This window comes from Naegleria gruberi (genome assembly GCF_000004985.1).
Source record: "Naegleria gruberi genomic scaffold NAEGRscaffold_73, whole genome shotgun sequence".
NCBI classification, from domain to species: Eukaryota; Heterolobosea; class Eutetramitea; order Acrasida; family Naegleriidae; genus Naegleria; species Naegleria gruberi.
Window position 1 is genome coordinate 70164 of NW_003163254.1, and position 14113 is coordinate 84276.

Consider the following 14113-nt stretch of genomic DNA (forward strand, 5'->3'; position numbering starts at 1 on the left):
TAAGAGACAGTGATTGAGAACTTTAATTTCGCATCATTCATTATTCGAAACACAAAAAAACAGTAAAAAAAAATAGAGAGTAATGCAAGTGGCCAAATCATTGCACGAATTTCAAACACTCAGAAAATTATTGGGCAATAATGGAAAGGTTGTGAGTTTTGTTCCCACGATGGGAAACCTCCACAGCGGTCATTTACAATTAATGAAAATTGCAAAACAAAACTCGGATGTGGTTGTAAGCTCTGTTTTTGTAAATCCTGCACAATTTGCAGCAAATGAAGATTTTGATAAGTATCCAAGGACTCTACAATCAGATTTGGAAAAGATGAAGGAAATTGGTGTGGATTTAGTGTTGGCTCCAGGTGGAACTTCAGAGCTGTATCCACATGGATACATGACACGTGTCTTTATGAGTAAGATATCGACGGATACAGCTCAGTCACATCCATTGAGGAATAGTTCTGGATCTGTTGGGGAGGAATTGAATCATAATTGGTTGGAGGATCAACCAGAAGCTATTTGTAGAAGTGGTTTCTTTGATGGAGTTTCTACCATTTTAGTGAAATTGTTTAATATTGTAAGACCACAGGTTATTGTGTTTGGACAGAAAGATGCAGTTCAATGTATGGTTGTAAAGAGATTGGTTAAGGATTTGAATTATATTGATATTGAAAAGGTGATTATTGGAGAAACTGAAAGAGAATTGGACGGATTGGCCATGTCATCTAGAAATCAATATCTTTCTCCAATTGATAGGAAATATATTGCACCAATTTTGAATAGGATATTATTTGATGCTCAATCATCTTTTAAGAATATTGAAAATGTAAATGCTGAATCATTGAGAAAGTGGCTGCAAGATTCATATAATCAATTGGAATTTTCATTTGAGGAAAAGTTGAAAAATCACTATTCGAATGGGTATAATAAGGAAGATTACAAGATTGACTATTTGAGTGTGTGTAATTGGAACAATGGTCATGTTTATGGAACCATCTCTACAAATAATATTTATACAGAACCATTTTACAGTATTGAGAAGGAGAATTTACAAGATTTGACACAGCTCTGTTTATCCACAACTGTCCGAGTTGGAGGAACTCGTTTGTTGGATAATTTAATTATCAATGTTAGGGAAAATGGGATTTAATTGTTGCTGATCTGGTGTGTTTCTCTGATCTTAACCCAATTCATTAATTTCTTATGGAATTTTACCAATGTTGAAATTGATTTAATAAAATTTAAAAACTACTTGGAATACTGATTTATTTATTCTAAAATATATCCAATAATCGAGAAAATAATAAATAATAATGTGTAAAAAAAGATAGCTTTTGAGCGCTTTGAACGTTTGTGTGGTTCATCTTTGAGTTCAGGAGTAGAGCAGAATAGTTCCAACATTTTAGAGCTATCCAGTGGATCCTGAGAAAAGTATAAATTCCAAATATCTTTGGCTTGTTTCTTGAGGAAATGTTGATTTAACAAGTGATCATTTCTTCCTGTGATAGTCAAGGAAGGAATTCTATATAATTGTTCCTTAATATTTCTGAAAACGCTATCTCTACACATTTTGGTAGCTTCAGTTTCCTTGAATTCTTCCTCCAAGAAATATGAATAGGCATTGAGTTGACTCATAATCTTTTCTTGATCCTCAATATTCTGAATGGTGGCTAATCTTTGGGATCTGTCATGATACAATTTTTTGATACTATCTTGATCAGATGGTTCTTTGTAAAAGTATTTGAGGAAAACTTTCTCATTTCTAATTGTCATTTCCATAATCTTATCAATAACGAACATCTCCTCTTTGTTGAATTCTATTTCAGAGAAAGAGTCGTCATCAATGTGATACCTTATTGCTTTGGTTAATTGAATAAACAAGTCTACAACATTCTCAATGCTCATAGTATCGAGTTGGAAACTCTCCTTAATTGAGAACTTGGCAAAATCTTCTGATCCTTTTGCAAACTGAAGACAGAAATAGGTACGATCCTCTGCGAAAACCTTGGAGTATGTCATAGTATTCAAGTCCAATCTACCAGAGCTGATCAAATCTGCGTTCTTCGATCTGATTTCAATATTGTACAATTGTGCACGGATTTCAAAGAATTTCAAATCAATTTTGAACAAATCCTTGAAAATATTTCTCAAACCGTCCATAGTCTCTGTTGTTGAGAGTTTTCTGATTGGATCATCCAAAAATGTCTTTCTCAAATATGGAAGATCTGATACAGAAAGATTAGAATCTCCTAATTCTCGTTGTAATTCCAATAAAGAATCATTTAAAACTATTCTAAAATCAGAAACATCATTTCTATTCATCAAATCATAAAAGTTGTCATATTTACATTCTTTTGCAAGTGCCTTTTGTGAAGCCAACAAAGATTCAACTTTCTTTTCAATGCCTGATGATAAACTGGTCATTTGAATAGAGTAAGAAATTCTCCTAACCTCCATGTTTTCATCAAATAATCCCTTAGAAAGATCAAAATACAAATTTCCATGACGTTCGTGTAAAACATGTGCTTGTTGCAACATTTCCACCTCACCATTAGTAATTAAAGTTCCAATATAATTATTAGGAATCGAGATTGGCTTCATGTTTTCCAGTTGAAAACGTACAAACTCAGTTCTGAATTCTTCTTCTGCTCTTTCTAGTGCCGACCAAAACCATGACTTTTTACTAAATTGGAACCAATCACAACGACTGAGAAGAAAATTAATATTCTTTGTATCCTTTGTGTCCAATCCCTCGATTCTTTCCTTGATTTTGATAACAAGTTCTGGTAGTAAATGTACATTCAACAAGGAAACAATCTTATTAAACTTTAAAGTATAATCCTGTTTGGCACTATTCTCCAATTCATAAATATTCATACTAATCAATTCCAAAATATTCAAACAAATTGATGCAAATTCCTCCTTCTTAATATTTCCACTATTACTACCCTCGACAATCTCCCTCAACAAACCAATCAAATCATTCACACTATCAATTTTATACTTTGTATAAATTGCAAGAAATGAAAAATCGATACTCGACAAATCTCCTTCAATATAACGTTTAGGAATTTTAAATCCTTTATAATCTATTACTTCATCTCCTTGTTGCTTTACCAAATCTTTAGGTAAATATTGTTCAACAACAAGCTTTCCTATTGATGGTTTTAAATATCTAATTGTATTACTAGTATTAATAATACTATGATCCGAAGAATAACGTAACTTGGCAAAGGCTCGTTCTTGATATTGTTGTATTATTGGTATCAACTTGGCTTGATGTTTTCTTTGTGCATTCAATGAAATTTGATGTAACAATGACGAAGGAGGCTTAAAGGAAAACATTTTTTTTTAAATTATTATAATTATGAATGGCTATACTTCTTATTCGCCAACAGGTTTATCTGTATTGAGTTTTGATTTTGATGAATCTTCATTCAATAATAATTTATCAAATCATTTCCCCAATATGAAACAATTTCAATTTCAAATTTATTGATGGAAATCAAGCAGAATCAATTCTCACTCAAAATACTAGCTTTTGAACATGCATGTTGGTTCCAACACTGATAAGTTGAATATGAATACCAGAAGAATTCGAAATAAATTATCACCACATCTTTCAACCTTACATTGATTGTTACTGCCCTCCAATAAGCCAAAAAAATTCAAACCCTTAAAAAAATATGTATGAGCGAAATAAAGCAATGCTTATGCAAATGTTTCAAACAGAGGAACAATACACGCAAGTAATCAATCTTCTAGATATCTTTGAAAAGTGGAGTTTGATTGATTTTTCAACTGTCGAAACTATGAGAAAGACGTTTGAAGAAGTGGACAAGGACGAAGAGTTTATATTTGATGTTGTTTCAACGAATTGGAAGGTATTTAATCAATGCAAAGACATTCCGATTTCTAAGGATCAATTCATGACCTTGTCTACCAAGCCTACGAGAATTGCTAGTCTAAGTTGCTTTGGTCGAAAAGGTTGGGAAAGATTATTCAAACAAATTCGAAGATTGAATCCACCTGTTAAGAAAGAAAACCTTGGATCATTGCAAGCTGATACAATTATAGAAGAAACTAAAGATGAATCATTGACTGATGTTAAACCACCAAAAGAAGAAACATCTTCTTCAACACAAATATATCAGGCTGGCCCTCATGTAATTAATTACACCCATTCCGACAAAGAAGAAGAAATTTCAGCAGGTGAGCTTCATGAAACAAGGCATAATAGAAAATACATTGCCAATTACTTCAAGAAAGAAATGGAGATCTTTTTAGCGAAAAAGATGAGAGGAATGTTAGAGATTTTTCAAGACGAAATTAAGGATGATTTAGGTAAGGTCGCCAACAACATTGGCACTTCGTATGAACTGGTCTTTACCCAACATTTAAAAGACAATCATCCAAACTACAAGTTAAACTGTGGTTATGGTATGGCTGTCGATTTTACCAAGATCAAAAAACAAGAAAGAGAAAATTGGGAAAAGTTTATGAAAATAATGGTAACAAAGAACTTCCTTACCGAGAATGAAATAACATTGTTATCATTAGACACAAACGAAGTAGAATTCAACTTCTTGATGGAAGATACGGTTGCTAATTTTAAAATAATTGATGCCAGTATTTCTTTATTTCAAAAACAGGCTCAACTATTGAAAAACTTAATACAAATAGAAAGGAAATTGATGGCCTTTAATTTAACAAAAGGATGTGCTTATTTGAAGGAGGTTTGGTTGTATTCTCCAACCGAGGTCAATATTTCTAGATTGGAAACATGTTGTAAAATAGCAAAACAACATGGATTTACTTTGAAACATGTTGAATCCCATGTCAGAGCCAGAACATTTAATACTTCGAAGTATAGAAATAAGATATTGATGGACAATTGAGTCAAATACTTTCTAATAAACTGATTAAAATTGACCCTCTCGTTAATTGATGATAAGGAGACATTTGTTATGAATGTGAAGCCGTCATAGCTCAGTTGGATAGAGCACAGGACTTCTAATCCTGGGGTCGTGGGTTCGAGCCCCATTGTCGGTAAATAATTTTTTGTTCAAGATCTACTATTGAAGTCTTTGGTTTCTCATAATTTATGTTTCAGACTATTAAGGCCAAAACAATCGTTAAAAAATATGCAATTCGGCCCTGCAGAGATTGTGAGGAGCCACTTGTCTCATGAGTGTTCGCTTCTATCACCACTAACAAGTTTATTCCTATTCAAATGTTCATCAATTGATGGAAGCAATGCAATTTAGGTTTCCCAGACTTTCAAAGAGAGAAGACAAAGCCCCAATTATTCAATACAAATTGCTTCATAATGCTGGGAAATTATTTAATGAATCTCTTCCGTGTCTCTTTGTTGTGAATGGTGATGATTGTTTCGGGACAATGATTAAGCTGATGGAAAGTGAATGGAAATTCCACCACATGCACTACATGTTCATTGGTTTGTTTGTAATGAATTCTAAATGTGTCTTGTTACGTAGGAGGTGTGTGGGTGTTTATGGCTTTGTTGATACTTTCCTCTCCAAAGAATTTGATTTAAATGTGCAGACGGAAGCAAATGAAATGTTTTCAGAGTTAATTAGTTCTTGTAATCAAAATAATGAGGTATTAACTACACTTGTGAATATGGGGAGGTTTGAATATTACAGTAGAGCGTTTAAGTGTTTGTTTAGAGAATGTTGTAAGGATGATTTTGTTCTGTTTGATTGTTTGGAAGATGGGCTTTTACAATTGGAAGAATTGAAAGAAATATTCGAAATTCACAAAAGCACTCCAAAGAATTGTATCAAGTTGATACTTGGAGGAAAGGATGGACCGTTCTTTGTTTTACCTCACCAAAGAGATCAAGAGTGGAATATTGAAATTCAATTCCAATATAGGAACCGAAACGAATCTAATATTCAAATTCACTATGTTATTGCAAAACCAAAGGCTTCTCACAAGAGAGCATGGGAAAACTTCTTTGATATCAAATCCTTGGAATTTGGCATACCCCTTTCGGATTTTCCCCACGATTATGTTGAAACATGCAACAGAGAAATTACAGAACTTATTCCTAAATTTAGTATTCGTACAATTCGTGATCCAAATTCTTTGGCCAAATTTAATACTTTTGAAGAAGCTGAAGAATATGTCAAACAACTATTCCCAAATACAATGGCAGAATTTATCCCAGATCCACCACTTGGAGCTGTAAGATTTATGGTTGTTGTAAAACATGGTGGTCAATTAGAAATAGAAACATCACATCCTCTAAAAAGAATTTACGGAGGTGTGAGGTTAGTTGTGAATGGAAAGATGAGCATTTTGGGTGTTGTTTTAAAGCATGTTATTGAAGAGAAATGGTCAAATTTTCTAAATGACATTTATTGTAAAACAAATACTAAACTAAAAAGGGGAAAAGAAATGGTTCTAGAATTTCATTCAAAGAGGCGAGATTTATCTTTAGATGAATGCTTGGAAAATATATTCGAAAAGAAAATAACATATTCCAAAGAAAGTGTTTCATGTTATGGAACTCAACGATTGACCTTAACCTTTATTGGAGAATGGAATGAAAAGAAATCATTTTTCAAACTTTCAATGCAAGAATTTACCAATAAGGAAATTTTAACACATCTTGCTCAAAACAATTCAATGTTGAGACAAACTCATTCGAACATTTCACAAATTTATGTTTATCAATCAATTACTGATATGGAAAAAATTGAATCGTTCTTGGATGCTATTACCAAGTTGAGAAATGATATTAATGAGGCGCAAGTAAGTGTGTCGTTGAAAGTGAATTGCTTAGATGTGTCTGTTCAAGAATATTTATTTCCAATATCCGAACTTGTAAAGTTTAAATATGCAAATTCAAAATTACAACTTTGCAAGCTTGTAATTATTGAATCTATTTCAATATTGAAGCAATTAGATAGTTTGGACATCTTACATCAAGATATTTCATTAGATAATTTGATGATAAGAAAACGAAACAATTTATTCGAATTGATTTTGATAGATTTTGATTTTTCCAAAAAGTATTCGAAAGTAGAAAACGAAAATTCAATAAGAGAGCCTAATTGGACAGATTTTGGATCTGTAACAAAGCACCCTTATTGGTGTGAAAAAAAGAGAACAAGTGTTGGTGATATTTATTCAATGTCTGTTGTCATCTTTGAGATTGTTTATTTTCTGTGTGTTGGACGAAATTTTTCAAAACAATTCTATAATTTACCAGTAAGTAGTGGAAGATACAGAATTGAAATTGTGCAGTGTTTGCAAAATGATTGCGATGATTTACAACAAGTGCTAGGGAAGAAATTTGAATCTTTCCAAAAGTTAATGGAATACATGTTACATTACGAACAAAATCCTATACTTCCTTGCCTTATCAGTATGATATCCAATCTCATCAATGATGATAACAAGCAATAAACCAATGTTAAAGTTCTTATTTATTTACTTTTCAGAGATAGCAACATGAGAAATTTTGGATGCTTCCTCGAGAGCCTTTTGCTTATCTTCCTTGCTTATGGAAGTCAATTTAGAAAGTAATTGTTGAATTTCTTCATTGCTCAAATCTCTCAGAATTGTAAGAGAAGCTTTTTGTGATTCAAAATCTCTGGATGCACTCATACTTCTATTGTAAGAAAGTGGGCCCAATAAGATAATTCTCTTTCCTTCAAATTTCATAATATCACATGGAACTCCTTCTCCCCATACCTTATGGTTGAGTGACTTTGAAAAACATTCAGAATCGGATGAGTTTAGCGGAATTCTATCAATACCAGTCCAATTGTAGCATTCATAAACCCATGACATTGAACCACCAACCATTGAGCTACCTTCTCCCAATAAACAATCCACTTGTTTTTTAGGAGGTGCCTTGATTGCCAAGCTTGGATTATGTTGTTTGAGATAGTGAGCCATTAGTACATGTAAACTCCAATTACTTGTAACTCCGTCAATTCTCATTTCAACACCCCAATTTTCCAAAGGATGAATAACAATAATATCCTCATTCTCTAAAATGTTTGTTGCAAAGAAGAGAAACTTATACTCCCATCTGTTGGCTGCAGTAAGTTCTTGGAATTCATTAAATTTTGGATGAGCACGCATGGCAGCTCTCACTTTTTCAGATCTACTCGAAGTAGCCACAAGAGACAATTCAATTCTTCTCAAGGCATCTTCATACTGCTTCAATATTTGAGGTGGAATTCTGTCTCCAAACTGATCGACTAACAAGAAGGTGTTTGAAGCATAATTGATCAAAGCATTAACATAAACAGCAGCTTGTTCATCATTCAATTCCACATTATTTTCAAACATGACACCCATAAACAAGAAGAGGAAAGCAAGAGGACCATAACTAAATGGTATTACCTTCATCAATTCAATCAAAAAGTTTGCCAATACCTCGATTTGTTGATCAATATTTTCCTCTTCACTCTCCAATAATTCTTGAATTGTTTCCGAAATTAAACCCAGATTCAATTGAATATTTGGCTGATCCTCCTTGCTTTGAACAGCAAGGCGAATATTGTTTAGCATATCATTGAAGGCTTCTTCAAATTCGAACATTTTTTAATTATTGTTAAAAATTAAATTAAATGTGATGTGGAATTTGATTGGATGAAAGGAAACCAATTACCAGAATATTTCGGAAATTGTAATTTAAGTTAGATCTACTGGAAAGAGGTTTGAATTTGTTTATTAAATTCTTAGATATTTGATATTAAATTACTTGTTGGTGAAGGTCTTAGTTCTAATGTGTGATGAATTGAAAAACCGTTGAATAATTTTCGCGCCAAATTTTGTTGTGATTTAAATTTAAAAAAAATAGGTGAAAAGCAAACAACGTCAAAACGCTTCTCCCGATACGATCATCATCAGTTAATTTATTATTTGACAAACATCATATCAACAACAACAACAACAAACACATCAGGATGGACTTTGACGACGAATTAGAGTATCAATTTGCTGATACTACTACTGAAGCGAACGATGACGAAGAAGAAGAGAAGGATTTTGAAAATCTTCAGGATGACTTTAGAGAAGGAGCTAGTGAAGAGCAAATTAGTGAAGAGGAATTACACTTTCAACAAAATATCAAACCACACATTTTAGATACAATACGGTTATTGACCAGTTTTATTATTTTCAAAGATGATGAGGAATTATCTTTCGAAGAGAATACTGAAGTCTATGCTGCTAAAAGGAAGGCTTGTATCGAATCGTTGCAAGACTTACAAGAAATTACAAAGGAGGATTTGACTAAAAGAGAGAGAAGAGTTTGGACACTTTTAATAGAGACAAATATTCACAAGAATGAACTCTTTTCACTGCTGTCACACCACAGAAATGACTATGACATTGTGAGAGAGGTAATTGATTTGTTAGTAATTTTGAGTGAGTCTCCAGATCAAAACAATCCGAGATTTAGAAAGTTCTCTGCTAGAGGAGGTGCTTCCGAAAGAAAGAGAGCTATTTTCTACTTTGGAAAACAAATGAAAATATTGCAAAGATTCAAACAAGCTTTACTGTCGACTAAATACCTTCCAATCATTAGTTGGACATTAATGAATAAGGAAAATGAATCTGCACTCAAATCAAAAATGATAATAGATGAGGAAAATAAGAGGAGAGTACTTACAGAAGCTGACCTCTACTTTATTGCTATTTTCAAATTGTTAAATAACTTATTATCTATACCAGATGCCAAACATGGCAAAGTTTTACAAACTGAAGAACTCCAAACAAGAATGCAAGATGTTTTGGTCAAACAATTGCAAAATGACTGTCAATTTTTAGATTACGCTCTCGTTAAAATGACCAAATTTATTGAGAACTATAACGAAGTATCGTCGCAATCTGAAATGAAGAGACTCTCAGAATCTTATTTACTTTTTACAAAGTTTGCTACCATGCTTTTTTGGAATGAATCTGTGAAGGATTTATTTGAAGCATCAAATCCAATAATTCCAAACAGTAATGATATAGTCATGTCACAGAATGAGGAAAATATGGAAATGGATAACAGTGAGCTGAAAAGATTGCTAAGAAAGGAGAAAATGTACAAGGATCAAGTTAAGTCTTTGATTCTCACAGGCAGACACTCTCGCTTCCAAGGCAGTCTTTTAGAAAGAGAATCAAATGTCAGTAAGGTTATTAGTAAGAACAAGGATGCTCAAAAGCTCAGTGCACTATTAGAAGAAAATGAAGAATATGATGCAGAAAAAGAAAATAAGAAGAATGATGTAAAGATACAAAAAACCTTTGTTGTGCAAAATGTAACTCACATGAATACGGCACACATGTATGCAGCTAGTGACAATCCATTCCTTGTTGGAGGCGGACAACAAAAAGCCTCGAGTACTGGTGCTAGATTTGGTACCAAGAGATTTAATGTCATGTCAGACAAGATGGAATTGAGATTTTCTCCATCCTCTCTCGAAACTAGAAAGATCATTAAGAACTTTGCAGATGATTTGTATAGAGGCTGTTTCAATAGTAAGTTTTCTTTAAATATTTAAAGGTCTTATCCAATAATAATAATATAGCATTGATTCAACTTACTTTGCAAACTATCATCAAACAACAGGAGGATTCCATTGCCATCAACAATGAACTGGATCAAAAATCTACTAAGGAAGCACTTGATCATGAAAGCGAAAGAAACTTTTTATTCTTAGGTCAATTCATGCTAGGTTATAACAGATACAAGTACCTGCAAAAGAAGAAGAGAGAAGAGCAAAGATCAAGTGGAGAAACTGTTGGTTTCGATATTGCTCTTATTTCTACCTTGTTGAAAGAAGGTGTTGTTTCTATGATATTCAAGAAGTTGTTGAGTGATTACTTTTACACACAAAATACTTTTAATCTTACATTTGTAATTGGTTTCTTGAGGGAATTGTTTACAACTTTTAGATGGATGGGTGATAAGAACTACAGTGGATCTGATGCATCAACATGGGGTAGAATTGTTTCTATTCACTTGCATCACATTCTCTATGACCCAACAAATATGGAGAGTCTTGTAAGATTAGTGAGAGAGTACAAACCATATCAAAATTCTATCAAGTACCTTTCTCATTTAGTTTTGTTGGTTGACTTGTTTATTACAGTCATTAATGAAAATATAAGCATTGAAGCATTCTTTATGAAGTCTAAGAAAGGAGAATCCTCAACCACAGAAGATGAAGAAGAAGAGGAAGAGAACGATTCTGCCAAGCAAAAGAGATTCGAATTGGATGGTTTTAGAAGAAGATTTGCCAATCCTTCTGTTCTCAAACAGTACATGTATCTTTTCAGGTTTTATGATGTCAATCCTCCAGAAGTCAACCAATCCATTATCCAAATATTCAAGTACATTATTGAAGAATTGGATATGGAATTCATGATGTTCAGAGCATCATTCTTGAAGCTTTGTTTCAATATTCTTTCCAACAAGACGTTTATCCATGATTCATTGGGCTCATTTGAAAGAAAGGTCAATGAAGAGGTGATTGACTTTGTTCTATCAATAGTAAAGAACTTCTTCAAGAGAGTCGATGAAGATCCATTCACTGTATGTGAAACTTTGCACTGGAGTACAATGGGCGAAGTCAGCTTGCTCAACCACGCTGATTTTGGTAGATCAGCAACTGAAGGAAGAGCATCAAGACCTGCAGAAGCTGATGATCTTGATGATTTCATCCAAGGTGAGGAAGAAGAGGAAGATGCCTTAGAAGCAATTAGAAGAGATGAGGCCAGAGGAGTTGATGAAGAAGAAGAGCTTCCACAAGAAGAAAAGAAGAAGAAGGACAAGAAGAAGAATAAGAAAAAGAAAGACAAGAAGAAAGATGAAACAGAAGAAAACCAAGCTGAAGAAGGAACAGAAGAAAACCAAGAAGTTAAAAAGAAGAAGAAAGATAAGAAGAAGGATAAGAAGAAAAAGGATAAAAAGAAATCCAAAAAGAGAAAGGAAAGAGACGAAGAAGAAACTGAGGAAACTGAAGATACTGAGAGAAGTGAAAAGAAGAAGAAAAAGAAGAAAAAGAAGGAAAAACAACAACAGGAAGAATCTCTTCAAGAGGAAGAGGAACCACAAGTTGAAGAAGAAATGGCTGATGAAGAGGATCGTCTCTTACTTTCCAGTGATGATAGTGATGATGAAAAGAGTAGAGGAAGACTGAAGAAAGTTACACAAAAAAGAGTCTTACCAAATTCATTCTTAAATCTCGATTTTGAGGATGAATAAATTACAAAATTTGTAAAATTTATGGAGAGCTTTGAATACGATTGACAATGGCTGAAACAAGGGCAGAATTATGAACCTCTGCGCCAATACCCAATGACTCTCTATCCTTCAAAATGCAACCACTCTTCTTAATACACAAACCAATAGCTGTTTCCAAGATGGTTCCAGTAGATCTCAAAGAATAGCATGGAGCAACCTTTTGACAACCATAGTAAAAGTATCTGGTAGCACAAGCAGAGAATATTGCGTTACCTCTAATATCTTGTAAACAATCCAATTGACAGGCAACACATGGAGTGTTATCAACACCAGCAAAGGAAGCTCTGTCAGGCATTGGATAATCTGATGGACCAGTAACGTGGAATGAGCTAGGAGCAGAAGAAACCAAACCCTTTGCAGTGGAAGATAAAGAATTCTTAACTTCGTTGGTAGTTTTCTTTTCTCCTTCACTGGCCTTTTCTTTCAATTCCTTTTTAACTTCTGCAATCTTGGCAAGTGTGAATTCAGCTTTCAAACCATACTTTTTGTTCTTTAAAGTATTGAAAGCTTTCTTATTGAGAGATTTCAATCCTCTTCCCTTACCACCTTTCTTTCCTCTTCTGCCACCTCTTCTTCCACCTCTTTTACCACCTTTACCTCTTCTTCCACCCTTTCCTTTACCTCTTTTACCACCTTTTCCACCTCTTCTTCCACCTTTGCCTCCTTTCTTTCCACCTTTACCTTTTCCACCTTTTCCTTTACCTCCTTTACCTTTTCCACCTTTTCCACCTTTTCCACCTTTTCCTTTACCTCCTTTTCCTTTTCCACCTTTACCTCCTTTTCCACCTTTGCCTCCCTTTCTTCCAGAATTTCCACCTTTCTTTCCACCATTTGATTTTCCTCCTCTTTTACCTCCTTTGGCTCCAACAGAATTTCCACCACCTCTTTTACCACCTTTTCCTCCTCTACCTTGTTGTTTTGATGTGGAACGAGCTGTACGACCACCACTGAGAGCTCCTCTCTTTCCAGATGGTTTACCACCAGTAGCACCAGCACCAGCACGTGAAGCAGATTTTCCACCTCTTTTACCACCAACACCACGTGAAGCAGATTTTCCAACAGATCCAGAAGTAGCACCAGTACCAGTACCAGCACCACCACGTGAAGCTCCTTTTCCACCTCCTCTTTTACCACCTCCTCCAGAAGAAGTAGCACCACCACGAGATACTGAACCACTTCCTCTTCCAACAGAACTTCTTCCACTACTACCACCACTACTAGCACCTCCTCTTGAACCAGCTGATGATGATGAAGATGATCTTCCACCACCACTACTACTAGCTCCTCCACCTCTAGAACCTCCTCCAGAAGATGATCCACCACCTCCTCTGGAACCTCCTCCAGAAGATGCTCCACCACCTCGTGATCCACCTCCACCACCAGAAGATGATCCACCACCACCTCTTGAACCTCCACCGCCTCCACCACGTCCTAAAGTGTTGATGTTATCCTCAATTAATTCTACATCTTCATCTTCATCAGAAGACAATGTAGCAGCAGCTACTACAACGGTACGTTTTTTTCCTGATGAACTGGTCTTGGCAGGTCCACGACATTGACTTGCTGTGGCATTGACACTTTCACATAGTAAAAAACATTGTATGCTGATAATTGCCAGAATAGCGAAAAGTAAAAGACGAATATTCCACTGTGGCATTTTGTTTTTAATGACTTTTTTGCGTTGCGAGAAGTGAAAGTGTCACTACTCAACATTTGATGTGATTTGAAGCTATTTGTGGCGAACTGGAAAGTTTCTGGACACATTTCGGGTTGAGTTTATTGGATTGGGAAAGAAGAGGACAATTAAACCAATGTATTTAGTTCAAATAT

General features: G+C 34.4%; 7 protein-coding genes and 1 non-coding gene across 8 annotated transcripts; 5 read left to right on the forward strand and 3 right to left on the reverse strand.

The window, feature by feature from the left end:
* Window positions 1–82: 82 nt before the first annotated feature.
* NAEGRDRAFT_81894 (pantoate-beta-alanine ligase) lies at window positions 83–1256 on the forward strand (the record flags this gene model as incomplete). Its single annotated transcript, XM_002670209.1, has 1 exon — window positions 83–1256. One exon carries the CDS (start codon window positions 83–85, stop codon window positions 1148–1150), a length of 1068 nt encoding a protein of 355 aa, XP_002670255.1. The 3' UTR covers window positions 1151–1256.
* On the reverse strand, window positions 1255–3345 carry NAEGRDRAFT_59735 (uncharacterized protein; the record flags this gene model as incomplete). Its single annotated transcript, XM_002670248.1, has 1 exon — window positions 1255–3345. The coding sequence occupies one exon, from the start codon at window positions 3343–3345 to the stop codon at window positions 1270–1272; it is 2076 nt and encodes a 691-aa protein (XP_002670294.1). The 3' UTR covers window positions 1255–1269.
* Window positions 3346–3686: 341 nt separating this feature from the next.
* On the forward strand, window positions 3687–4898 carry NAEGRDRAFT_74730 (uncharacterized protein; the record flags this gene model as incomplete). The annotated part of the gene is made up of 1 exon (XM_002670210.1): window positions 3687–4898. One exon carries the CDS (start codon window positions 3687–3689, stop codon window positions 4896–4898), a length of 1212 nt encoding a protein of 403 aa, XP_002670256.1.
* Window positions 4899–4978: 80 nt separating this feature from the next.
* Window positions 4979–5052, forward strand: NAEGRDRAFT_t727. The gene has a single exon. It is a non-coding gene; the product is annotated as a tRNA-Arg (tRNA).
* Window positions 5053–5256: 204 nt separating this feature from the next.
* NAEGRDRAFT_74731 (uncharacterized protein) lies at window positions 5257–7437 on the forward strand (the record flags this gene model as incomplete). The annotated part of the gene is made up of 1 exon (XM_002670211.1): window positions 5257–7437. One exon carries the CDS (start codon window positions 5257–5259, stop codon window positions 7435–7437), a length of 2181 nt encoding a protein of 726 aa, XP_002670257.1.
* A 24-nt stretch (window positions 7438–7461) lies between these two features.
* Window positions 7462–8583, reverse strand: NAEGRDRAFT_53652 (uncharacterized protein; the record flags this gene model as incomplete). Its single annotated transcript, XM_002670249.1, has 1 exon — window positions 7462–8583. The coding sequence occupies one exon, from the start codon at window positions 8581–8583 to the stop codon at window positions 7462–7464; it is 1122 nt and encodes a 373-aa protein (XP_002670295.1).
* Window positions 8584–8951: 368 nt separating this feature from the next.
* NAEGRDRAFT_53653 (uncharacterized protein) lies at window positions 8952–12244 on the forward strand (the record flags this gene model as incomplete). The annotated part of the gene is made up of 2 exons (XM_002670212.1): window positions 8952–10515; window positions 10566–12244. The coding sequence occupies 2 exons, from the start codon at window positions 8952–8954 to the stop codon at window positions 12242–12244; spliced, it is 3243 nt and encodes a 1080-aa protein (XP_002670258.1).
* Window positions 12239–13940, reverse strand: NAEGRDRAFT_81896 (uncharacterized protein; the record flags this gene model as incomplete). The annotated part of the gene is made up of 2 exons (XM_002670250.1): window positions 12239–13075; window positions 13100–13940. 2 exons carry the CDS (start codon window positions 13938–13940, stop codon window positions 12264–12266), a joined length of 1653 nt encoding a protein of 550 aa, XP_002670296.1. The 3' UTR covers window positions 12239–12263.
* Between the last annotated feature and the right edge of the window lie 173 nt (window positions 13941–14113).